The 26,805-nt window shown below is 40.1% G+C and overlaps 3 protein-coding genes across 3 annotated transcripts; 1 reads left to right on the top strand and 2 right to left on the bottom strand.

The window, feature by feature from the left end:
- Positions 1-543: 543 nt before the first annotated feature.
- On the bottom strand, positions 544-6,378 carry mmp20a (matrix metallopeptidase 20a (enamelysin)). Its single transcript, XM_047339659.1, has 11 exons — positions 6,259-6,378; positions 5,254-5,507; positions 4,601-4,749; positions 4,332-4,479; positions 3,690-3,692; positions 3,345-3,499; positions 3,128-3,239; positions 2,902-3,044; positions 2,529-2,685; positions 1,307-1,410; positions 544-937 (listed from the first exon to the last, which is right to left on the bottom strand). The coding sequence occupies exons 1-11, from the start codon at positions 6,376-6,378 to the stop codon at positions 837-839; spliced, it is 1,446 nt and encodes a 481-aa protein (XP_047195615.1). The 3' UTR covers positions 544-836.
- Positions 6,379-6,911: 533 nt separating this feature from the next.
- Positions 6,912-14,587, bottom strand: mmp20b (matrix metallopeptidase 20b (enamelysin)). Its single transcript, XM_035153500.2, has 10 exons — positions 14,302-14,587; positions 13,482-13,720; positions 12,880-13,028; positions 12,468-12,593; positions 12,019-12,177; positions 11,701-11,872; positions 11,225-11,358; positions 10,342-10,498; positions 7,496-7,599; positions 6,912-7,012 (listed from the first exon to the last, which is right to left on the bottom strand). Exons 1-10 carry the CDS (start codon positions 14,434-14,436, stop codon positions 6,912-6,914), a joined length of 1,476 nt encoding a protein of 491 aa, XP_035009391.2. The 5' UTR covers positions 14,437-14,587.
- A 7,693-nt stretch (positions 14,588-22,280) lies between these two features.
- Positions 22,281-26,136, top strand: mmp13b (matrix metallopeptidase 13b). The gene is made up of 11 exons (XM_035154656.2): positions 22,281-22,409; positions 22,540-22,650; positions 22,834-22,961; positions 23,097-23,245; positions 23,383-23,508; positions 23,587-23,742; positions 23,836-23,956; positions 24,533-24,666; positions 24,965-25,124; positions 25,209-25,312; positions 25,420-26,136. Exons 1-11 carry the CDS (start codon positions 22,317-22,319, stop codon positions 25,518-25,520), a joined length of 1,383 nt encoding a protein of 460 aa, XP_035010547.2. The 5' UTR covers positions 22,281-22,316; the 3' UTR covers positions 25,521-26,136.
- The last annotated feature ends 669 nt before the right edge of the window (positions 26,137-26,805 follow it).

Raw genomic sequence — 26,805 nt, forward strand, 5'->3', positions numbered from 1 at the left:
ACCACAGTTCAGTTTGGTGGTAAACATGAGTGCTCTGTACACACAGTGTTACCCAATGTTACACGGCTCGCTTGCAAAGAGAAAAAGTTCAGCACTGGAGGACTGGTGGAAGTTAACTACATTCACTCATTACAGTACAGTTTTGAGGTATTTATACTAAATTTATATGATTCAAAACAGGTTTAATAACAGCATCTGTTTTCCCTCAGCACTAGAACTTTGACTTTTTAAATTAAAGTGCATTTTTGATACTTACTTCAGTAAATTTATACTTGAGGTGGTATTTTTAAACTAGGATATTGGATATTGGGAAATTTGAATAAAATCTTCCACCACTACCCTGTAGAGCAAAGATATGTTGATTAAAAAGCATTGGAGAACTTTATTCAACAAAACGCTTTGTTTAGTTCACTTTAATGAGACAATGATATGTTTTCTGACATGTCATCAATGTGAGTTCAAAAGATTCAAGAAATTCAAAATATACAAGAGAAATTCTTAAATTGGTGACACAAATATATGAAGAAGTTTCAAATCAAAATCATAAATTGTCAATTGTCAATTTGAACAAACTTAATTCATTTGTTTGTGACCAATACGTTAGTAAATCATTTTCATTTTTCACATTAGTACTGTACATCTTTACACATAAGACGGGCAGCACTATGCCCCAGGAGGGATGTCAGAGATATCATTTATATACAGGTACGCACATGCCCAAAAGTAACATAGCAGTTAAATATTTAATGCTATGTAATCATTATCTTTCTTTAACTTTTCCTTCTTGGTTATATACAGAAAGCTTTATCTTTTTAACCAGCTCTGAAGTTGATGTATCAACATCCCAGCCAAGAATTAGCTGAAATGATTTTCACCACCCGTTTTTGCTTGAAGTCGTACTGGTAGGACTTTATCCCACTGAGGAGGAAGATGCTGCCTGTCAACAGAAAATCATAGAGAGACCGTTTCAGATCACACGAGCAAAGAGAGACTTTCTGAACTATCTATATTTCTTGTCATATGTTGAGTGTGTGTCATCCCCTCAATTTGATGGATATGTGAGCAGCAAAGTTCAGCTGTAAGCAGAGAAGTTCTGCTTCACTGATACATTGTTATAGAACTGGTAGAAAGTGGTGTTTTCCGTATGAAAGTTTGTGCAGTGTGGTAAACCCCACCCGTCTGCCACCTAAGCACGGTGAAAACAAGAAATTACAGCTTCTATTTCAGCTGTATTCCATTTGAATCCTGCTGCTCAGGTCCACATTATATAGAGTTCATGACCACACCATGTTTTAGTTTTTTTTACCATGTAACTTGAATGCAGCATCAACCCTTCTCGGGATTCCAGGCCAGTCTGTTTGGATGAGTCTGGGGAATCCAGGGTCCATGCGTCTCTTGCCTTCATCGTACCTGAATGTGGCATCATTCAAATTCATTTGTTTGTCCAGGTCACACAATAATTCATATGATGTTTTGGGGTATGATGCTCCCTGATTAAACTGGTGTTCCATGATTAAACTGTTGTGCCAGGATTAAAGCAGTTCAGCTATATTGTAAACGTCTGAGTCAAATGTCTAGTGGATAAATATAAAGTAGCAAATTTTGTTAATTACTTCATGTATATGGGCACTATAAATGCAAACACATTGGTACTTGATTTATTTCATTTCTGATTGATTAATTTATATTGATTTTCTATGTTGATTATCAATTAAAATGTTTTGTTCCATCTTTATTCTTGTACTTCGTGGTTTGACTTTTTGATTTCACATTCAGGTTTTCTGATGCTTTCACTCAAAACCCTGCTCTTGCACTCAAATAGCCACTGCTTGTGCTTAGATTTGATCTGCTCATGCTCAAGATATCAAGTCTGTCGATTTTCCCCAACCAATGGAATGCCAGGTGTCGAGATAACTTATTAACTCACCTACCCTTGGTATTGGTCCATTAACTTTGCTTCTGATGGGAAGCTGGTATAATAATAAAGCTGTGGAGTGACACTCAAAGAAGTGAAGCACAGGAAATCTGTCCAAACAACAAACTATCTGAGTGCAAGCACCAAGTTTGAGCACAAGCAGAGCAAATCTAAGCACTAACAGGGTCTATTGGAGTATGAGCACAGGGTTTTGAATGAAAGTATTAGAACATCTGAATGTAAAATCAATAAACCTGCCCTCAAACTGAAAGGCCTTGCTCTTCAATAAAAACAGGAGGAAAAAACCCATTAATTAATGAGTTAAGTCCTTTTGTATGCCTCTGAAATTTGACAGTTTATAGTTTTATTATTTGGCTTTTTTTAGCTGACTTTCAGTTTTGAAGGCAAAACAAGACATTTGAGGATGCCATCTGAGGTTCAGGAAAATTTGAAGGACATCTTTACAATGTTGTGACATTTTATAGACAATGATTCATAGAATAATGAAAGTCAAGCATTTAGTATTTTTAGTTGTTTCATTGGTAAAACTTTTTTTCAAATGTCATTGAGCTTTTCGTTATTGTGAAAAACCTTGAAAATGTTAACACATTACCTGTAATAAAACTCTCCAGTGAAGAAAACTGTTTTCCCATATTCACTGATATGCACGGCAGCGTCGACCTGCCTGATTCTGGTGGGGAGGCCGAACTCGTAGATGGAGCCAGCGCGACTTTTCATCTTAAGCCGTTGAACCACCCAATACTTATGACCTGGAAAAACACCGCCGTGTCACTGCATTTTGGGATGCTATGAAAAACAGCAACACACCACAAGCGCTGCCAAACTCAATTCCCCTCTTGCATGAACTGCAACACTTAGGTTGCACAAGGCTGTAATTTGGGTGCAACATTGTGCTCTCCTGTAAATCCAGCCTTGTCATGCTGACATGGCCTAAGTGATACCTTGCAGACTGCCCATTACTCTACCAGTGAATATGTATGCCACGCCTTTGGCTGGGATGTCATAAGCGGCATCGACGTGAGAACTGATGCTGGGCAAATATGAGCTGCTGTGGCCCTCTCTTAGGCGATTCCAGTAGGTTGCCCACGTTGTCCTCATCCACATGTACCTGGATTGAAACGACAAGTAGACTCAATAACAGTGCAACCAGACCAACGTTAATCCAGTGATCATAATCAAACCATAACCCACCTGTTTTTAAAGAAAACAATATCATTTCCAATCATAGTGGCTGCATCGAAAGAGAAGTCGGGGTCACACTTTTTGGGAACCTGTTGAGTTTCCAGAGTTTTGGTGGGTTTTCCTAAGAAATAATATTATAGAAGACTTTACATACTAAACGGTAAAATTCTCTGTGAGTGAAGTTTTGAGCAAATAATATGTTTTAAAATTTTAACTCGTTCCTCACCGTACAATGTTTGGATACCAAGCTCGTCATCTTTGGACAGCGAGTACTGTGTACTGCTGTGATGCCTGTAATTGGGGTACATGATCGCAGAGGGGTCCTTCGAGTGAGTCAGACCCAGTGAGTGGCCAAGTTCATGAGCTGCAACAGCAAACAGGCTGTAACCTGAAATACAGCATCGAAGACCCATTAGTCCCTTTAAAGGGTCAATTTGCACAGAATTACACTGGGGAGTGTTGCCACACTGCTGCCTGTGGGTTGTACAGCGTCACGTGTACTAGTGGCCATACCCTTCACCAGTGATGTCACACCAGGTGGATTTCATGTCAAAGGCTCTGTCCGCTACACTTGCTGGGAAATCAGTGGGGTGCAGAGCTGTCAACGCATGCAGAGTCGGGCAACAGCTTTTGTTCACCATGGTCAAAGTTGATTCATATCTTTCTTTGAGTATTTTACATTCAAGACCTCTGAAATCTAATCAATTCATCTTTGAGTCCAAGTGACAACTGGTAAAAATTTGAAGAAATTCCTCAATGTCAGACTTGAGATATCATGTTCAAATGGTCAAACACATGTTTTGTGAGGCCACTGTAACCTTTGCCATTTGGCCATCAACTTCGAGTTTGTTAATCTATGAGTCCATGTGAACATTTGTACCAGATTTGAAGAGATCTCTTAACAATGCGATGTCACACTGCCTGAAAACATAATGCCTCTGGGCACTGGCTGTCCCCAGCGTGGAGGCATGAGAAGATATTGACCTCAACATATTTTAAAATTACATGAATCTAACTTAGCAGTTGCTTTTGTCCAAAGTGACTCACAGGAAGTTGAAGTATATCCCTTTTATGTACAGTTGGGGGGTACGAGTGCTTAAAGATTTTTATGTTGGAGAAAGTCTGAAACAGTCTGATTTTCACATTTGTGATTCATGCCTTAGGATCGGCCTTTGCGCCTTATTTCCTGTGGAAACTATGTCACCAGAATCACCAACAGGGTTTGAGTGACAAACCTTGCCTCCCTGCTGTCCACATTTCATCCTCATCAAAGTGCACGTCTCCTCCTATCCCCTCTCCAGGCTGAAAGGCGTGAGCCAGCACACCCCGGGGCCCGTCAAAGGGAAAGAAATCTCCATGAGCTACAGCAGACAGAGCGAATGATTCAGGGTTTAGAGGAAAATCTGACTTACTGTTCTCTGTTTCAATAAAATATCACATTATCACCAGAATTTGATTATGAGAAGTGGTTTGCATATTTACTTCTGCGGGCAAAGGAGAAGACAATATCAGCTTTGCCATGGTTGACTCTAATGAACCTCAGTGGTGCGGCATCACTCCACATCTTCAGTGCTGAGCGAAAGGACTTTTCCACGTCCTCTCTCTTCAAGTCCGGAGTGTATTTGGCAATCCTGCATGCAGTGGAAAAACATGGTGCAATATGTCATCATAAGCAACAGCTGCAGCTACCTCCAAATGGATCTGAAAGATCACATAAGAACTAAAGATACTAAGCTGCAGTTTCCAGGTTTTTTAAATCCAGATTCATATAAGGTCACCTTTGACTAACAAAATCTAATCAGTTCATCTTTGAGTCCAAGTGAATGTTTGTGCCAAATGTGAAAAGATTCCCTCAAAGTGTTCTCGAGTATTAGCATTCACAAGGCAAACATTTTTTGTTTTGTGAGGCCACAGTGACCTTTAAAGACAAAAATGTTATCCCTTCATTCTTAGGTCCAAGCTATTGTTTCTACTAAATTCGAAAATGTCCCCTGAGGCGTTCTTGAGATATCACGTCCACAAAAATGGGACAGACGGACGACCCAAAAACATGAATCATTCTTGCAATATTGGAGTAGTAAAACTGAAGATATGAATCAGAAAGCATGTTTCAGAGTTGACACAAAACATCTCACATGTATGTGATGGTGTGGTTTCTCCATTTTGGCTTCTCTGGGTAAAAGCTGAAGTTGTCCACATCTGGAACACCACACCTCGGCTCCCTCATTACATTCAGGGTGGGGGGGTCCAGGTGTCCCGTCCCTGTCAGACCAAAGAAGTTTTGCATCTCTCTAACCTTCTCCTCCATGACAGGCGTGGAGCGAATCCGCCTCAGTGGCATTCTGTTTCTGCTTCTGTGATTCAGGTTGTAAAACCTCCTGAGGTAGCCCTGTGGTGAGAGGAGTGCAGTCCTAGAGGCTCAGGTACATATTCTTTATGAATGGCTATAAAGGCATTTATACTTTAAATTGTGTTGTGCATGTTTACTGTGTCACACTCTACAGAGTATGACTGGAATGTATGTATGATGAGAGGCTACAGCAGATGCACCGACATGTATAATTTTCTGCAAAATATAAAAAAACTAAGTTGAAATATCCATGAAATATTTTTTAATTTTTCAGGCTGGTGGAGGCAAATGAGTTGAACTGTAGTAGATGCAATGATTATCACCATTTTGACTTTAAATTCAATTAAATGCATATTGCAAAGTAATGTAGATTATGAACTCACATGCCCAGTTCAGTTGAAATTATTGAGGTCTTAATTGTGGACAAAGATTGGATCTTAATATATGCATGTCTGTATTCAGCAATAGTTATATAGTTATAAAACTATAAATATAATTATCTCTTGTAATGCAATGAGGTGAAAATCTTACAGAATCTTCCACTTCCACTTAATTAAATAAATAATATACAGACTCAGTGCTGTAACATATGACATCAATATTTTCACCTTCATAGTGGAACCAAATCTGATTTGTCATCATAAATGCAGTAACAGTTTCAAATATAATTTTTAAAGTAGTTCTTCACTGGCTCCCTTGAAATAAAAATCACTGTCATAAACGCTCTACTTCCAAAATCTGTTGTACATTTTTTTTATATAAACTATACGACCGCCTTCTACCCACAAACCTCAGCCAGCTCCACATCCTCTGGCCTGAGCTGCTGATCCGGATCGATGGCCCGGGTCCACGAGGTTTCCGCAAACATCAGAGAGCCCAAAACAAGTATCCACAGCCGGAGCGGCTCCATGTTTTAAATGCACATTCTCAGCAGGCTTCACATTTTTTATATGAGAGCGTTTCCCAGGGATTGTCGGGGCCATCACATGGCCCAAACATGCACAGTCCTGGTGGTTACAGCTGGGTCTACCTGCCCCAATTTTCTGGAGGTTTTGTGGTTAAAACCTCCCAATGAAACGTCTACATACATGTCTGGGCTCTCTGTCTGTAATGATGAAAGCTGTGTGTGTTTTGTAGCATGGAAACCAGAAGCAAGGAGAGTGAGTTCATTAGTGAGGGACACCTGACTTACCCTCTGCTGTCATCATGTCTGTAAAGTGAAGTAAAGATTTAATAAAAAGCTAAAAATGGAAATGCTTATTCTTTATTATCATGCAAAAACCACACATACATGTTGGGTTGTCAATTGTTGTTGTTTATTCTTTCCAATGATAAATAAAACTTCACTCAAAAAATGAATAGTGTTTCTTCTTTTTTTAATTTAAAATCATTGCTTTCAGGTAACTTCCTTCTGGCCTGTTCGTGTATTTACAGCGGACTCTTTCAACATCCGAGCCAGGAATTAGCTTTCTCAACTGCGACAACAAGTTTCTGGGTGTAGTCGTATTTGTAGACTTGTGGTCCGAGAAAAAAGTAGATGAAACCTGGAAGATGAAAAAAAATAATCTGACAATTGAGAAGCAAACAAAGTGATTCACATATTTCATATTGTGCCCTCTGGAATGCTGTTTTTAATATCAGGTGATCATGATGATGATGATGAGCATATTTTCTCCACTGTTGCATGCAGTTAAAATTACAGTATATTGCGTGAAGGATTTTAATTGTTAAATTATACAGTTTAAATGATAGAGGAGAACGCTCTGTAAAAACTACACTGCATGTAAATCAGCATGCCTGTGCTACTAATAGCAATGCAACTCGCAAAAGCCCTTAAAGCTACAGACAGAAATATACTGCCAGCTGAACAGAAAGAAGATTACTGCACTTTTCCAGCAACACCCAGTAGTATATTTTTAGTCTTTTGCATTTTCCTCCATCTCTATGTTTTGCTGTAAATACATTCGTAGCTTCCATCAGCTGCAAATATACAACATACAGGGAAACAATGACAATGTTTTTCTCACCATCTTTATAAACAGCAGCATTTATTGTAGAGTTGATTCCTGGGAAATCCTCGCTGATGTACTTTGGATAACCAAAGTCCATAACCCTTCGGTTTTCATTGTAACTGAGAAGAAAAAACAAAAGCTGTGACCCAGGAGCACCTGCTTGTTCTACAAAACTAATACACAAAGTTTGTGTTGGGCTGTAACTTTATGATCACATCATCAAACCTCAGAGGTCACACTGAGGCCTGTGAGCTCTGCGTGAGGTCAGACTGAGGAACTGTTACAGTCAGATGTGAGTAAACTTTTTCAATGTCCAGGTCCATATGAAACAGTGCTGTGTGAATCAGCTCTACACATTTTTATTAACAGAACACAATTTGGAAATAAGATGTAATTTACAGTGCATCCGGAAAGTATTCACAGCGCTTCACTTTTTCCACATTTTGTTATGTTACAGCCTTATTCCAAAATGGATTAAATTCATTTTCTTCCTCAAAATTCTACACACAATAACCCATAATGACAAAGTGAAAAAAGTTTGTTTAAAATTTTTGCAAATTTATAAAAAATAAAGAACGGAAATATAACATGTACATAAGTATTCACACCCTTTGCTCAATACTTTCTTGAAGCACCTTTGGCAGCAATTACAGCCTCAAGTCTTTTTGAGTATGATGCTACAAGCTTGGCACACCTATTTTTGGGCAGTTTCTCCCATTCTTCTTTGCAGGACCTCTCAAGCTCCATCAGGTTGGATGGGGACCATCGGTGCACAGCCATTTTCAGATCTCTCCAGAGATGATCAATCGGGTTCAAGTCTGGGCTCTGGCTGGGCCTCTCAAGGACATTCACAGAGTTGTCCTGAAGCCTTGTTATCTTGGCTGTGTGCTTAGGGTCGTTGTCCTGTTGGAAGATGAACCTTCGCCCCAGTCTGAGGTCCAGAGCGCTCTGGAGCAGGTTTTCATCAAGGATGTCTCTTTACATTGCTGCATTCATCTTTCCCTCGATCCTGACTAGTCTCCCAGTTCCTGCCGCTGAAAAACATCCCCACAGCATGATGCTGCCACCACCATGCTTCACTGTAGGGATGGTATTGGCCAGGTGATGAGCGGGGCCTGGTTTCCTCCAGACATGACGCTTGGCATTCAGGCCAAAGAGTTCAATCTTTGTTTCATCAGACCAGAGAATTTTGTTTCTCATGGTCTGAGAATCCTTCAGGTGCCTTTTGGCAAACTCCAGGTGGGCTGTCATGTGCCTTTTACTGAGGAGTGGCTTCCGTCTGGCCACTCTACCATACAGGCCTGATTGGTGGAGTGCTGCAGAGATGGTTGTCCTTCTGGAAGGTTCTCCTCTCTTCACAGTGCAATGCTGGAGCTCTGTCGGAGTGACCATCGGGTTCTTGGTCACCTCCCTGACTGAGGCCCTTCTCCCCCGATCGCTCAGTTTGGCCGTCTGGCCAGCTCTAGGAAGAGTCCTGGTGGTTCCAAACTTCTTCTATTGACGGATGATGGAGGCCACTGTGCTCATTGGGACCTTCAATGCTTGTACCCTTCCCCAGATCTGTGCCTCGATACAATCCTGTCTCGGCGGTCTACAGACTTCATGGCTTGGTTTGTGCTCTGACATGCACTGTCAACTGTGGGACCTTATATAGACAGACAGGTGTGTGCCTTTCCAAATCCTGTCCAATCAACTGAATTTACCACAGGTGGACTCCAATCAAGTTATAGAAACATCTCAAGGATGATCAGTGGATACAGGATGCACCTGAGCTCAATTTTGAGTGTCATGGCAAAGGCTGTGAATACTTATGTACATGTGATTTTTTCACTTTTTATTTTTAATAAATTTGCAAAAATTTCAAAAAGTCTTTTTTCACGTTATCATTATGGGGTATTGTGTGTAGAATTTTGAGGGGAAAATGAATTTAATCCATTTTGGAATAAGGCTGTAACATAACAAAATGTGGAAAAAGTGAAGCGCTGTGAATACTCTCCGGATGCACTGTAGGTTCAAATGAGGAGTGCAACCTGATTCAACAATTACTTCTGCTAAGGAGATTATGTTTTCACCCCTGTCCTTTTGTTTGTTTGTTACTTTACACATAAACTACGGAACAGATCATCACAAACCTTGGTGGAAGGGTGTGATATTGGTCAGAGAAAATCCCATTCAATTTTGGCTCGGATCCAGATCCAGGAATCCTTTTTTTTTCTCTTTAACAATGCAAGATAGGAATTTTTTTACATTTTCATCTGAAAATGTATGGATCAGGATGAAAAAATGTGGCTATTTAGGGAACTGATATTTATTATTGTGTCAAATTTCATGCAGCTTGGATAAATTTAAGAGGACTATTTGGCCTTGGCGGTGGTTTACACAAGACATCCTTGTACTTGCAGTGCATAATAAAGGTAAGCAGTTTGGCTTACAATAACTTCACATAATTAGAAACAGCCAACCAAACTCCCTGCTGTGTTAAACATCCATTCATTCAAACTTAATCTATATTGCCTATCCTTTGAGGGTTGCATGATGCTAGCTGGAGCCAATCCCAGCTGACATTGGGCGAGAGGCGGCATATCGCAGGGCGAACATACAGAGACAAACAACAACCATTCACACTCACATTTACACCATACGTATAATTTAGAGTCTCCAATAAACCTAACCCCAACCTGCATGTCTGTGGGAGGAAGCCAGATTAGCCTGAGAAAACCCACTCACACAATGGGTAAACATGTACACTCCACGCAGAAAAAAAACAACTTCCTGCTTTGAGGCAGCAGTGCTAACCACCTGTTGAGTAAATACAAATTTTGAATATTTGTATCTGTGTTGTTGTTGATTTGTTGCCTTACCTCCAGTAGATGTCATGCATGAAGAAGAGTGTGCGTCCTGTTTTCACTACGTGCACGGCTGCGTCAACTTCCTGCACCCAGACTGGAAATCCAAAGTGGCTGAGTGCTCTGGCCTTCCCCTTCACAAGAGAACCTTTCACTGTCCAGAACATGGACTCTGTCGAAGGATTAATATCAATGGAAGTATTAGATTCCTCCTTAAATAAAATGTTGCATTGTTTACTTTCCAGTTATGGTTACATTTATTCATTCCACTGTTACACAGGCTCTTACTAATTTGATGACTGTCCAAATGATTCTACCTTCAGATCGAGAATGAAATGTACATTTAGAGCTCTTGGATAAATACTAGTTTCATTGGAATAAGAGGATAAAAGCTGTGTTTCAATTCAAGGGCCGTCTCTTGTTATTGACGACCCAGTCTATGCGGCCGAGGAAGGATGCAGACGGTCTGGTCTTGTTATTGCACTACCAGCTTGACCCGCCCTTACACCTGTTGTTGAAAAGATGTTTGTTTTTTTGTATTGTGAGCTGTTCAGTTGATATTTAAAACAAATATTATAATATAGATAATATTATTAATATTACTAATAATGACTTGCCTCACTTGCCATTACCTCTTTGAATTTTTTTTGCCACAGAAGCAAAAAATAAATAATGGGACATGTCGGGCTGGGACGGATCCACCTGGTGGAGCCTCCATTGCCCTGGGGTAGAAGGACGCATCCGCATTTTGGGGAGCCTTCGAATTAATACAGTCTAGTGCGAGGGTGTGAAGCAATCGCTCTTCAAATGCGGTCTACGAAGGATGCAGCCCCTGAATTGAGACACAGTTGTTGTGATTGATGCCGTTTATGTTCAACACTGAAGTAAAGATAGTTACCATGAATAAGATAAGCAGTGGATCTGCGAGGTACCCAGAAAGCAGCATCGATGCTCGTTTCAATCTTGGGCATAAAGTTGCTGATGGGACCTTCTTTGATGTCGTACTGTTCGTTGTGTTTAATCCAGAGATATCTTGTGGGGGGGGGAAATGTCAGTAAGGTAAACACATATCTTGATTATTGTATTTTTCAAAATATATTAAAATCAAGATTTCTAAATTCGCTTTTGTGTCAAACACTGTTAAATAAAATCAGATATGTACTTTTTAAGATAAATGCATTACCTATACCCTTACCTTTTATAAATTGTAATTGCAAATTGTGATTTGTGAATATTGGCTATACAAATAAAATTGGATTGATTGATTGAATAAATCTACACTCTGATGTGTCAGAAATTGTTGTTTTCATTTTCTTTAGAATAGAATACACATATTGTCTTCTTGTCATTGAAATTAAAAAATCATGCACATACCTCTCTCTGAAAAAGAAGGTGGCGTCCCCGAGAGTGGACACTGCGTCAAAGGTCATGTCTGGAGCACATTTGTTCTGCAGGAGTCGAGGGAACAGAGATCCTGACATCCACTGGTTATACTGAGAGCTCCAGTCGTACCTCGGAAAGTGACTCTGACGACCTTGGGCTCGGCCTAACGTACATCAGCACACACTTATGTATCAGGTTCCACTTCGGAGGAAATACAAAGTGAAATACACAGTAACTATAATAGCTGTATCAGTGTTCAGGGTAGGGTTGGGTTGTTAATCAATCGGTGGATAAATTAAAACTCTTTACTGTAAAGTGCGTTGATATTTGCTACATCTTCTCTGGATAGGAGGTTGGCAGGATGGGAGGACTTGTAGGTCGGGTACATCAGTGAGTCTGGGTTTCTGGAGTGCTTTAGTCCCAAAGCGTGGCCAAATTCATGTGCAGCTACCACGAAAAGATTAAAGCCTGCAAAAGAAAAAAATGCACTGAACATGCGGCTGTGGCTCAGGCGGTTCGATCCCAGTCTCCCCCATTCTGCTTGCCGAAGTGTCCTTGGGCAACATACTGAACGCCAAATTGCCCCTGATGGCTGACTGTATGAAAGAGAAAGTGCTGCCCATAGATGCACTGTATGAAACAATGCTGTAAAGTGCTTTGAGTGGTCATCAAGACTAGAAAAGCACAATAACATTTTAAGAATTATGCAATATACAGTTCTTTTAGCATGAACATGTTGGTGTGATTCAGTTCGGCACCTGTTCCTCCTGCAGTCCAGTGCTCATCATCGTCAAAGTGGGTGTCGCCCCCAACACCCGACCCTGGACCGAAGGCATGAGCCAGCGTGCCTCTGGGTCCGTCGAATGGATACATGTCCCCATGCGCTTCATGATATAAACCAGGTCACACATGAAACACAGAAACCACAGAGAAAAACATTTTGTTTCATGACACTGGAAAATTACAGTCCTCTGCTCGCCTCATCTGAAAGATTCTTTCATGTTCAGCAGCCAAGTGCGTGATGATGCTGCCTCGGTGAGCCGCTTAATTACTACTCAGGTTCTCCTTTTAACTGTCATTCGATATTTACATGCAAAAGATATACATATTTCTGTATGTGAGCACGGGTCAAACTGCCCAGTGCACTCTCAGGCATCAAGACAAACCCACCGTAGGTCACAAACTCCACCATGATGTCAGCGTTGCGGGTGTGCGACCTTACAAACGTCAGGCCGCTGGCTCTGGCCCAGACGCTGAACGCTGACTCAACCAGAGAGTCCACAGTGCTACGAGGCAAATCCCTGGTGTACCTGCCGATGCTGCAAAGTAAATGTGTCATTCTGTTGGTTCATATGAAGATCAGGACACGTATATATCAAATCTGATGACGACAGTAGCCATGTTGCTTATGTTCTCTTCAATTACACTTTTGTGCTACATGTAATCATGGATTTGGATGTTTTTTAGTCAGTGTTATATAAGTTCAAGCTTGTATCCTGAACCTGGCACTAACGATCCCATTATAACTTTCCGAGTCCCAAACATAAAATCTGTTTAAAATGTTTTGGAACAGAAACTTTTCCCTTTTTCTGCCAAAAGTTTAATTGCCTGCTTTCTCAAATTGTTTCCCACATATTTGGCGTGGTTTGCATTTTTGGGAACAATCATTTTTTTGTTTCAAGTTCAGTCTAGGTCAGACATGCCTTTTTCTTCAGTGATAACTCTATTGCAGTTTTGTCTTACTACACATCATTAAAAGGCCACACAGATACCTGTAGGTGATGACGTTCTTGTTCCATCGTGTTGTCTGAATGTGGCTGTACTCCTCCACATCTGGAACGCCACATCGAGGGCTCTTTATCACCTCCACGGTGTCTACGTCCAGCACACCCGTCACATTGAGCCCAAAGAACATCTGCATGTCTTTCACTTTGGAGGTGAAGGTGGGCCCACTCCGCTTCATGCGCCCCAGGGGCTCTTTCTGCAGGTTGTAATACTGCTGAAGGTATTCCTATGAGTGGATTTGAATATCCACATCAGTTATCACTTTGCACTAAAGAGCCAGGCAAATGAAAGGGCCCTGTATCCATCAGATTGCACATTTCGTTGATTAATTTCTACATGAATGAATCTACAGCCTTTGGGTGATCATCTATAAATTACACCTTCTCTAATCACAGTAACAAAAAGTAAACTGACTTAAGCCTTAGCGAGTAACAATGGTAATCAATCCTCATGCTGGTTGTCTTCTACGACTCTTTTCTTCCAAAAAAAACCAGAACAAAATTATATCATTCTGGATGAGACGATGCTAAAAGAATCTGCAAAAGCATACAATGCAACATCTTCGAGGACTCAGAGGGCAGTGCAGCGACTTACCTCCGCCCCCCACCCACACAAAGACAAAAGAAATTTAAAAAATATCTCAACATCCATCGAGCACGGGAGAGAACGGCTCCGTGCATCGCAGTTAACCCCAGCAGAAGAGACGCTTTGAAACGGCCGTGATTTGGGGAATTGTACAAGAGATTAAATCACATGCAGTCCAATCGTCAAACATTTGTCATGCAGCTCATGCAATTATGCACTTACTGTGGCCAGCTTCAAGTCAACCTGTGGTTCTGTGGAGGGAGAGCTCAATGCCTCCGGGATAGATGTGGGCGCCGTAAAACATGGACGGGGCAGCAGAAGGACCAGGACACAGCAGGGGAGCAGCATGACATGCATTTCACAGACGTAACACTACATGGATTGTAGTGGCCGAGGTTTAAACACATGGAGATGGGAGTTCTGGTTAATGAGAAAGCCTTTTAAATGGTTATTGTGACTCATGCCAGTTGCAAATCCAAGGAAAGCCTCAAAGAGTACTATGGAATTAGGGAGGGGTTTGGAGACAACCAAGGACAGCACCAAAAAAAAGTGACGTTCAATGAGTTTTTTTGATTTGCCTACTGCAATGGTGACTGGAACGAATGAGGAGCATAGTTCCATTTTCAACATCTTAAATTCAGTTAAATTAGTTAAATTGAACGCAAATTTAGGCCTGAAATCAGTTGTTGTGATGTTAATGTGACGAGACGAACACATATTTTCTTTTTACATTTTTCAAGCAGGGAAATTACAACACGAGACAAGAGGCAGCAGAAAACAAATCATTCTGCTCTATGTGTGTGCTTGGTAAAAACATGTAGATTTTTCCATGATTAAAAACCAAGCAGCTCGGATAATGAGTCAATGATTTCCTCCGTCTAACTCCCTCCAGACTTGAGCAACACAATCAGCTGGGTGGCACTTCTCTGTCCCACGCATTCTGCAGGCTCTCCCGAAATAACGCCATCCAAGCCCATTCTCGTCCCGATTTAGCAAACACACGTGAGACCTTCCGATGAGACAGTTTGCTGTAAATTGCAGGGGTTGATTTAAGGCCCTAGAAAAGAAAAAAGAAAAAATGGCTGTAAGCCAGGACACCGAGACTGGCAAGGGTGGTGCTGTGCTAAATTCAAGCTGCAATTATGGTTGATTGGTCATTGTGGGGCTTTATAGGAGCGACGGCATTCCTCTGCGGGGCCAACGTGAGCCGGTTTTCAGGAAATGTTGCACTCTTTCGCAGAACGACTTGAAGAATTTATGTCATTCTGGTTTTATGGTCCGAGTACAGACGAGGTAATGAAGTAATTTCAAGCCGGGATGATGAGTGAGAGTTTAGTTTGGATCTGCAGGATTACAAGCGGGGGGGGAGACCGCTCTGGCAGAATTAGACCTACGGGAACACCTCAGTTTACCAAACACACAATTTCCCACTGTAAATGTACCAGAGAGGCAACTTAAGATCAGATCTGTCTCTGGAACAATGTACTTCAAGACAATGAACATCTTTAAAGTACCTAAAGGACTCAGGCAGCGACTATGAGGCAAAATGACATGAGAAAACTAGAGTTCATTTATTTATAATGCTAAACCAAAGAATGCTATCAATAGCAATAATCAATGATATCAAATCAATAATATATCAACTTCATTTCATGGTTCACTCAGAAAAATTCGATCTCAACCATCAAACCTGAAAATCCAACATTTCTTGTTGTATCGTGTTTTTCAGTTAAACACAATCACACCAATCTCACAAAACACTGCTCTTATTTTGAAATCTTCTTTCCAGCTCATTTCTATCAGAATCATCACAAATATTGCATGATGTTTTCTGTTAAAAAGGCACATCCACTGTTTAAACATAAACTCTAACAATAAATCAAACCAAACTGAAACACGTGACGGTGCCTTTAAAGCCATCAGGTGTAGACTTTAAAAATATCTGACTTTGGCTCCTCCTAGTGGTACAATCAAAAAGTGACTGTGGCAGACTGAAGTGTTTTACCTCCCTACTCCTCCACATCTGACCTGGATGAGAGTAAATGCAATTTATCTGTTTACGAATACAAAGAATGTCCAAAATATTGTTATCATATAGTTTGGATGTATGCCCTTGTTAAACTGTTTCACATGTGCACAATCTGCTCGGTAGTTGTGTGTGGATTTGAACATGCATTTGGGAGCACCCACAGTTATGCATAAATCATTGTGTGCATTTGTAAATCTTATTTATGGCCTGTTGATCATTTTATACACATTATTAGCATTTTCAGTAAATGTTCTCTGAGAAGACACTTTACTAAAGTTCTGCAATTCATATGTTGGGTGTAGGAATATTTTCTCAGCTATAACGTACAGACAGATTTAGTGGCCACTACAAAAGATAGACAGAAAAAAAAATATGGAAGACTTGCAAACTAATAGATAATACAAGATAGCAAATAAGTCTGAATATGATTTTTTTTGTAAGGATCATTTATATAGGCCCCTTTGATGATGAGTGGGAAAATCTGACATTAGATGAACTAGACCAAAGCCATTTGTGAGCTCCCTCTCCTGAATAGTCTCCTGTTAGAGCCTCTGCTGCCCCCTTGTGGCAGCTCTTCACCATGTGTCTTTTCTAAAAATGGGCCTGATCTTACCTGTCTCCAGTCACTGATGTTTACGTACTTTATTTGTGAACTTCCCATGTGTTCAGATTAAATAGATCTCAATGGTGCACTGTACAGTGTCGGATTTTGCTGGCATCCATGTAATCTAAATTGTTCCTTCACTGTAGGCTGGAGCTGTCTCATGGGCGTTTCACTGGTCAGGTCCATTGTGGTAATACATATCATTTTCATAGGCTCACACAGTGCTCCATAGTTGCTAGGATGTGAAATACAATCACGTCTGGAGCTATATTGTATTACAAAGGAATTATTTCCCCTCAGTATGTTGCCAGCACTTATGTTAATATGTCATACTGTGTTTTATGATCCAGAGGCTCTATAGTCCGTATTCTGCCTCATTGAAGTCTTTTGAGCTAAATAACACCACAGTGACTTTTGCGTCTCCTGACACAGCAGCTGCCCACTATCTCACTGAATATGATGATATTTAGCAAATTCCACTTCTGAAGCGATGATGAAGCAAGGCTACTTATGCATTCAATGGAAACAGACATAATTGTTAAAACAATTCATGATATATCCCTCATTGTAAATCATTTGAATGTAGACAAAAATATTCCCAAAAGAAATGAGTGTAAAAAGTGTGAATATTAAAAGGAAAATAGTTGAATCGTCTCTTAAAATGAGGTAATTTGAAAAGAAAAAACACCATTTCTTGTTTTGCTTCTCCAAGAGGACTTTTATTATGAAGCTTGTCTGATGTAGAAACAAGAAAAATTCTGTTAATAACCAGCCAAATCAATACTGCTGTACAGAATAAAGGTTAAAGTGTAGATTTGTACATTCGCAGGGGGATCAAAAGTAGGAAAGCTTCATAACTGGGTCACTACACTGGATATGTTCAGATTTTTTCAACAAAATGTACCGAATTGACTGTAGAATCACAAAGAGTGTGCTTGTGCCCTCTAGTGAGTCATCATGGTCAGCAGTTCAACTGGGTGCTTGTGTATCATTATTGCACACAAACTATTTGTCTTATCCAGTGAATTCTAACACTCAGAATTAGTTGCTGTCTTTTTTGTAATTCAATTTTCTATTGTGTTTAAAAAAAACACCCATGCACAAAACACGTAAGAGTAGAGATCGCTTAATTACTATCACTATCTTTAAGACTAAAATGCTCAAAGAGCAAGCTGAGCTACATCAGTTAGAGATGTTGATAAAATATACTGCAAACAGCAGATTATACCCAGGACATTTCATTATCCAGGCAACATCCACATCATACATGTTATACCCCAGCACAGGTCCTCTCCCACAGATCATTAAAAGTAACCTTCTTCCAAATATTAACTGATCATTTCCCCACTCTCAGCTATTGAGAATGTTATAGCATGTTAAGTATGATTGTACTATATATGAAAGGACGATGGCTATGACCACACCATAAAGAAATGACTGCAGATTCTAAAACATGAACATTTATGGATCTGGTCTCAATACAAATACAATTATTTCCCCAGTAGAAACCAAGTGAAACTAAACCAGCATCTTATGTGAAAGGTATGAAAGCAGTTTCAGATAAGGGTATAAATCATTGCTTCCACAGCAGACCTGTTGATCTCAGAACGTCCAGACACAGCAGGATGGTCGTGTGGTCCCTCAACAAACCCTGTCCCATACCTAAAGAGTATGACCAAGCAGCACAACAGTGACAATTTAGAAAGTTAATGATTTCCTGACAAGTAGTGGGCAGCTGCTTCACGCCAGTTTCAACAACCAAACCAAAAACAGGCTTTGGGTTGGACATCATTAAAGTGCTGATCTGTGTGGAGAACGACCAAAGAGGGAATCAAGACAACAACCCACAAAGTGGGAGAGTCATGCTCCAGCAAAGACATCCGCCACTTTCCTGTTGGCTGAGGGAGGTAGAGAAGCTCTGTATTCAAAATATTAATTTGTAGTAGGTTTGTTCACATTGGAAAGGCAATAAACAAAAATACACTCAATCTTTGACGTTGTTGTGAATGGTCATCCACAAATGAAATGTAGAAGGATCATAGCAGAAGAAATGTAACCAAATAGTGGTGAATAAAAATCTGATTTAAATGAGTTTTGTGTCTCTTAAAAATGTTACATCATATGCACTGTGTCAATTCATTTGTATAAGACATTTAAGTACGTTGAGATTTTTGTATACCAACAACTAAAACTGTAGACCCAGAAGCACAAACCTTCACCAAGGCCCAAAAGTCCCTTTAAATTCAACAAAGCTGCACCATATTACACACTCACACATTTGTTTTCATGCAGTTATTCTGAGAAATCAACACAAATGTTGAAAAACACCTCATCTCACTATGTTAAAGAAGGTGAAGACATATCCTGGATCAGCATCTGCACCAAAATTGAATGTGTTCTTATGTGACCCATAACCCAGCCTTGTGTTTGTGGCAATCTGTCCAGTAGCTTCTGTGTAATCTTGCTTACAAACAAACATACAAACAAATGGACAGGAAACATCAAGTGTCTAGCTAGTCTAATGTGAAAACTTTTGTGTATAGAATGAGGCGAGGGCCCAAATGCAGATGCCAAACCAGCACAGACCAATGAGCAGTCTGTATTCAGACTCACGAGTAGGTCAACAGGCCGACATTAGAATCCAAAACCTTGGAAGGCAAAGTCAAAACATTTAAGTTTAATCAACTTAAATATTGGTAAAACACATGATGATGATGATGATGATGATGATGATGATGATGATGATGATGATGATGATGATGATGATGATGATGATGATGATGCAAAATACTGGAGAACTCACAAACACACTGAGACAGAACAAAGAAACACAGAGAATAAATACTCCAATTTGACAAGCCACAGGTGAAGATAATGAAGGCGGAGCTCGTCGTCATCAAAGTCAGGAAGCAAATGAAGAGGGACACACAAGTTTCCAAATAAAACAGGAAATAATAAACAATAATTGCAAACATAGTTCCAAATATACAAAACCAGTCCAAACACAAGGAGATTATCAGCCTGACAGGTTTGAGTCTTTGAGTCTTCAGATGCCATAATGTAGATACAACACAATCTTTAGGAACTTTAACTGTCTGTATACAACAACTGGATCACAACACACACACTTGGTGTGTGTGTGTGTGTGTGTGTGTGTGTGTGTGTGTGTGTGTGTGTGTGTGTGTGTGTGTGTGTGTGTGTGTGTGTGTGTGTGTGTGTCAGTGACCATTTTAAAATAGCATAAAAAATCCCCCATACTGCCAACTTCCCCCGGTCATGAGTCAGGAGCACCGTGCCCACCACTGTCTAAACCTTGATGATGTTACTCCTAAAATATTTGTCAACACAGGATGGTGAAGTTTTTGGATACAAAGTTTGTTACACGTTACACGCACACATCACTAATATCTGTGATGTTTGTATAGAGACTTAAAATCATAAACAAATGTATTATATACAACAATTAACATATTTCTATTTGTCAAGAGCAAAGTGTAGCAGTAATTAAAAGTTTTTAATCCACACATCGCTAACACTGTATCTAGGAATCCTTATTTAACCCTGACTACAGCAATGCCTGTTCTGGACCTGTCTGCTGTCTTGTTCTGTGTCATTAGTGAGTCCTCCTCAGTTGTACAATATGCTGTCACTATTTATTGTTTGTGTGCTGGACTTTGTGTTTATCATACCATGTTTATTTGTACTGAAGATTTTATAGTCAATGCTTCAATTTAATAAAGCATAATTTTCTTTATTACTGTTCACATGTGTGGTTTATATATGAGTTTGAATGATTTACTTAACTGCTGTTATTTTTTTCATATTGCATGTCGGCTATTTCAGATGTCTGTTAAGCAATCGACACAATCTTCAGACCCAAGTTCACAAATTTTCAAATGAATAGCTCTGTAATTCAGATCAATATAAAGCATCGCAGCGACAAAACAAACATTTTGCTGGTGCTTTGACGACTTGGCGAAAAGGAAGTGATTCTATGAATGTTGCTGCCATGATGAAGAATCTGTACCTGTCACAGGTCAGTCTGTCTATGTCGGTGTCAGTCTGATATGGTGAAATAAAAAATATATAAATATAAAAATGATGTACTGCTGTAGTTTATCGGAGGATATAGAAGAGGAAGAAGCTCATCCCGGTCCACAGACTGACTGTTAGCACGCTGCCTCCCCCTCACTGACTTAATACAGTGTCTGATTTCTCTGGCAGCGCAGCAGCCTGCTACTTAGACTGCAAAACGTGACACGGACAGTCTCATACTAATCAAAACATTGTCATCATGTTATTATGAGACATATTTCCAAAGGTATGCTGATAAAGACTAGTATCATGACACTGTCAAATTGTCCTGTCAATTCTTTGGCATGTAATTGTCGTCAGGGCAGCGATGTTAAGTTGAACTGTTTCCAGATGTGTAAACAATACCATTATGTGATTTACTTGATTCAAGGTAAGTGCAGAAACATTTGTAAAAGTACTGTCCTAGGAGTCTCTGAGCAGAGTCTTCTCTCAGTGTGTGGAAGTGAAGGAATTCCAGTGATGTGTCAGGAGGTAATAATTATACAGCATTGTTGTCAGACACAGACAGTGATGGAGTAGACGCAGTAATAAGAAGCATGTCTTCACCTGCCTTGTCTCCACTGACTGATTCAAAACCCACTCAGCAAATCTCTGGAGCAATACTGTCAGGTTCTATATATATATATTTATTATATATATATATATATATATATATATATATATATATAGAGCTGGTTTTAATTATATATATGGATGGATGGATGGATGGATGGATGGGTAGATGGGTAGATGGATAATTGGATAGATAGATAAGATAGATAGATAGATAGATAGATAGATAGATAGATAGATAGATAGATAGATAGATAGATAGATAGATAGATAGATAGATAGAGATAGATGCAGGTATTGGGGGGGGATTTGAGATGACCACAGTCATATACAACATAGCCCCAAGTGGAAATCACATGTTTTAGATTTCATGTTTTCATCTTCTCCTTATTTACTCTGATGTGTGTCTGTTAGTCACGTCTCCTAAAACGTCTTCACCTAAAATAACAAGACACAGAATCACTATCATGAGACAAGCAGCAGCATGAAAGTATTCCCAAAATCCCCCACTTTTTTCGCTTAGAGCAGCATTTATTTTCTTTCTTAACCTAAAGAAGATTGGCGGATCAGTAATGATGCGACATCACATATTAAACCTGACCTGTTGACTCTTGTGAATCTGCTGACAGGAAAAAAAGACTCCTAGTTGTTTTTGCCTCTTGGACGTTTTCAGTGAATATGTTGGCAAACTCCTCAAGTCATTGCAATTTGGCAAAATGTTTCATCAAAGCATTTCAAATGGGGTCAAAGGAGAACACTCAAACCACAGTCACTGCACATTTTACACATACAAGCACATTCTCGACGGCTGCATGCAGGAGGAAGTGGCTAGGTGCTTTTACATGAATCACTGGGACCCTTTGAGAGAAGAAAAAACAGTGTTCCCAAAACACTATAAATACCCTTTAGTGCTTCTTGAGCCCAATGAGTGCTTAGGACAACACAAAGACAGCAACAATGATAGCTTTGCTGCTGCTGCTGGCGCTGGTCGCTCACACCTCTGCACTGCCTCTGCCGTCTGAGAACAAAGACAACTGGCTTCAAGCAGAGGTAAGATCTGACATCTTGTAAACTGGCTTTAAATGGTTTATTTAATGTAATCATGACAAGAATCATCACAGTGCTCACGATCTAAGATGGAGCACTTTTCATGCCTCTGTGATTTTTCTCTTTGAAATAGAAATACCTCCGTCGCTTCTATGGTCTTCCAGCCGGTCTTCAGGGGAGACAGGGGACATCAGGCGCCTTCAAGACCAAGATCAAGGAGATGCAGAGTTTTTTCAAACTCAAGGTGACCCGATGAGGGAAATAACTAATTATACCTGTATTAAGGGAGGAAAGTTTCTCTTGGAAGTCGTACACTTAAAAGAAAAAATACTTTCAAGTGATGAAGGTTTTCTATTCATTAATTATGTTAATGCTATAAAACGCTCTTATCGAAAATGACTTACTTATTTATGGTGTTCATTTCCAGGTGACAGGGAATCTGGATGACAACACGCTGGAGTTTATGAATCTGCCCCGATGTGGCGTCCCGGACATCGGGGAGTACAACCACTTCCCTCGAGACCTCAAATGGCAAAATAACAACGTCACATTCAGGTTGGCATTAAAAATTACCTCCACCAAGGAAGTTCATGTTTTTGTCTGTGTTTGTTTGTTATTTAGCAGGATTAAGAAACTTTACTGATTTACTTTTCATATTCACTTTTCTTAACTTGTCCCCTGATGTTTCAGGATCCTGAATTACACACCAGATCTGGCGAAGTCTGACGTTGACAGAGCCATTCGCACTGCGCTGAACATTTGGTCTGATGTCACGCCTCTGACCTTCAAGAAGCTGCAGAATGGCATCGCTGACATTATGATCAGTTTTGGGTCAAAAGGTACAAAAAACCAAAAGCATTAATTTTGATATATGGTAAGCATGCTTGACTTTGGCTGAAAGGGTAATTACATGCTCTAAAGGGGAGACTGTGCACATTCTGCTCAGTGTATTTAAACCGACACCTGAATCCTGCAGAGCATGGAGACTACAACCCTTTTGATGGGCCTGATGGTCTGCTGGCTCACGCCTACCCACCGGGCCAAGGCATCGGAGGAGACACTCACTTTGATGAGGATGAACACTGGACCAAAGATTCATCCGGTAAGACTCAGGCGCACGGTCGACATTAAACACCACTTATCTGAACAATATAATGGACTGGATATCTTTTCTCCACAGCCTACAACCTGTTTATAGTGGCAGCCCACGAGTTGGGCCACGCCCTCGGTATGTCCCACTCCACAGACGCCGGTGCCCTGATGTATCCCATCTATTCCTACAGCACAGGCTTCGTTCTGGCTGAGGATGACATCAAAGGCATTCAAGCTCTCTACGGTGATTCAGACAAATCTCACCTATGAATGCTTTTCATAACATCATGGAAACATTACTGTGAACGGTGCATTAATGCCAGATGTTCAATCTCAGGTCCAAACCCAGACCAAAAGAAGGTGAAGCCAAAGCCTGATGCACCAGACAAGTGTGACCCCATGTTGAGTTTTGATGCTACCACAGAACTCAGGGGGGAGACCATCATCTTCAAAGACAGGTACACTGACACTAATGATGGTTCACACACACAAAGTCATACCTGAACTTCAGATCTTTATCATCAATGAAGAGACTTAAAACCTGTGATCCCTAAACACCACGTGTCCACGTTCAACCCAAAATCCACACCTTTAAATTCACTATATATCTTTATTGAGATTTATTCAATTAAATTTTTTAATTAAATTTTATTTGTGTAATCATAACATACATTAAAGAGAGAGAGAGAGCAAACTATTTTAGGGAATCAATTTTAATATTGTCGATTAGTTCATCAGTTCATATTATACATTATTCAATTTCATTTGTATAGCGCCAAATCATAATATACATTATCTCAAGGTACTTTACATAGTGAGGTCAAGACCTTTAAATCATAGATAAACCCAACAGCAGCACTTTGGCAACTGTGGAGAGATAAAACTCATCAACTGGAAGAGACTTTAGCACAACCAGACTCAATGTGGGCGACTGGTTGGGTTGAGGAGAAAAAAGGGGGAGAGGAGAGGTGGGTGGAAAAGAGGGGAGAGAAGAGAGAGAGACCACATTAACTTTATGCTTTATCTTGTTCCAGATTCTACTGGCGTCTCCATCCTCAGATGCCTGAGCCTGAACAGACTCTGATCCAGTTCACGTGGCCCTCCCTCCCCAACAAGGTGGACGCAGCTTACGAGAACCCAGAGAAGGACATGGTCATCATATTCAGTGGTGGGTGATGACCTCCACCAAGTAATGTTTTTGACTGTCAGTTAGCAGGATTACATTAAAACTACTGGACGGATTACCACGACACTTGGTGGCATTTCCCTTGACAATAATTCACGGATCTTGGTGAAAAACTGTGTGCAATTTGGTGCAGATCCAGATAGAAATCCAGATGGAAAGATTTTAAATGTAGTTTCGTCAGGGGATTGTTGGGCCTTGGTGGAAGTATGTGCTCTACTGAGTGGAATTCTAGTTATTGTTGTTGTTTTATGCGCCATTGTTGTTACTTTATCTTCAACAGGGATCCGAATGTGGGCTTTGAACGGATACAACCTCGTGGATGGTTACCCCAAATACATCCACAAACTCGGCCTCCCCAAAACCGTGAGGAAAGTGGATGCGGCCGTTCACATCAAAGGCACGGGCAAGACTCTGCTCTTCACTGACGAGGAGTACTGGAGGTATGTACAGATTAATGTAAGAGTTGATAAACCTGCACAGTAAAGTATTCCTGGTGAACTATACCTGTTATTTTTCACCAACAGCTACGATGAAGCAACAGGCACCATGGACAGCGGCTACCCACGAACCATTGAGGACGATTTTCCTGGAATGGATGACGAGGTTGATGCTGCTCTTTATCAACACGGTACTGTGAAGCCTTTAATATCATATTTTCATCAATATACAAAAAGATTATTTTCCCTTTGTCTGTATTGAGTTTCTTTCTAACACTGCTCCCCCTCTGCTCTTCAGGATACTTGTATTTCTTCCATGGTCACGTGCAGTATGAATACAGCTACACCGCAAGGAAGGTCATACGCATCATGTGGACCAACTCCATTCTCAACTGCTGATGAGGCGGTGTGCGACTGGCCTACCATGGCATAGAAATATCGATAAATATAGCTGGCTATATGGCAAGAAACCAACACAACATACACAAACATTTAGACATGTTGAAATGAGACATAGGAAGACGCAGTCCAGTGAATGAGCAGGGAAATGGACACGTGCAGTGAACACATGAAAATTCTTTATTTCCACTAGTGCTGGACATACGTCAGCTCATGTAAAGTGCCAGAAAGACTCCTGGAATATTAATTTTTTATGTATATTTCCTAATATTTCCTATTTATTTTACAAATCTATTTGTACAATGGACGCCAGACTGTGGACAGGGTTCATCAGTGACTGTGGGTCTGGCTGATCTGACCTGTGAGGTCAATATTTGACCTTTTGTTACACTAATATATTATTATTTTTAACAGATAGAGCTCAGCAGGTGAATACAAACTGTACTTGTCCTGGGACTTTTGTAAGATAGGGGAAAGTGAATCTGTAACAATGACATCACTGTTAAAGAGCCTGTGTTGTCATTTGAAAGATTGAATTTGAAGTAGCACTGAAAGATTTCTGTGAATTTTATTGTCGGTAATTTCAAAAGTGTATATATAAATAAAAACGCTCCATGTGAAACTGAGTCAATATTCTTTCCAGCTACATCAGAGAATGCATATTTTCCTGTGTTTAATGTTTTCTGTGTACAGGGTATAAGTATGCGATCATAATTCAATTTGGTGATCAAATATGCTACTGCTAATAATAATATTAACCTTAATAATAGTCATAATTATTATAAAAAAATGTGTTAAATTTAACATCGGCCGTATTCTGGTAATGTAGGTACTATTTTTTTGTATAGGAAGTCAGATGGGTCATGGAGCCCTCATGGAAACTACAACCCCTGCAGAGGGTTGTTGGCATTTAATGGTTTTAAATAAGCCTAATTCATACTCTTACTTTATATTATTTTATAGCTAGATTTTGAGACAACATGTAGTCACGTACAATGTCCACTAGAGGGCCCTCCTGTCACCTTTCAGAAAACATAAAGGTCCAGTGCAGAGTGTTGAATTGATCATAATCCTGATCCTGATTCTGGGTATAGTTAAGTGTTATAATGAAATTATTTTCAACACCATAACAATTTTCAACTTCAGACTCTGAACCATGAGGTGTCTGGCTCCATGTTTGGGAGGGAAGAAAAATCCTTTGTGCTTCATTAGCACAACAAATGTTGAGGAAAATCTTTGGCTCTTGCCACATTAAACCTCAACATACCACACATCAAACAGACTA

Source organism: Hippoglossus stenolepis, chromosome 4, assembly GCF_022539355.2.
Source record: "Hippoglossus stenolepis isolate QCI-W04-F060 chromosome 4, HSTE1.2, whole genome shotgun sequence".
Classification (NCBI taxonomy): domain Eukaryota; kingdom Metazoa; phylum Chordata; class Actinopteri; order Pleuronectiformes; family Pleuronectidae; genus Hippoglossus; species Hippoglossus stenolepis.

What these genes read in the sequence shown, in the direction of transcription:
- mmp20b (XM_035153500.2), bottom strand. Translation starts at nt 14,436, where the DNA reads ATGCATGTCATGCTGCTCCCCTGCTGTGTCCTGGTCCTTCTGCTGCCC. An exon ending in TTGACTTGAAGCTGGCCACA is followed by an intron (nt 13,721 to 14,301) that starts GTAAGTGCATAA and finishes ATCCACTCATAG; the next exon opens with GAATACCTTCAGCAGTATTA. An exon ending in TGCTGCTGTTTATAAAGATG is followed by an intron (nt 7,013 to 7,495) that starts GTGAGAAAAACA and finishes TTCATCTTCCAG; the next exon opens with GTTTCATCTACTTTTTTCTC.
- mmp20a (XM_047339659.1), bottom strand. Translation starts at nt 6,378, where the DNA reads ATGGAGCCGCTCCGGCTGTGGATACTTGTTTTGGGCTCTCTGATGTTT. An exon ending in ATTGTTTTCTTTAAAAACAG is followed by an intron (nt 3,045 to 3,127) that starts GTGGGTTATGGT and finishes GTTTCAATCCAG; the next exon opens with GTACATGTGGATGAGGACAA. An exon ending in CGTGGCATACATATTCACTG is followed by an intron (nt 2,686 to 2,901) that starts GTAGAGTAATGG and finishes GTGTTTTTCCAG; the next exon opens with GTCATAAGTATTGGGTGGTT.
- mmp13b (XM_035154656.2), top strand. Translation starts at nt 22,317, where the DNA reads ATGATAGCTTTGCTGCTGCTGCTGGCGCTGGTCGCTCACACCTCTGCA. An exon ending in CTGGACCAAAGATTCATCCG is followed by an intron (nt 23,509 to 23,586) that starts GTAAGACTCAGG and finishes TTTTCTCCACAG; the next exon opens with CCTACAACCTGTTTATAGTG. An exon ending in ACCATCATCTTCAAAGACAG is followed by an intron (nt 23,957 to 24,532) that starts GTACACTGACAC and finishes ATCTTGTTCCAG; the next exon opens with ATTCTACTGGCGTCTCCATC.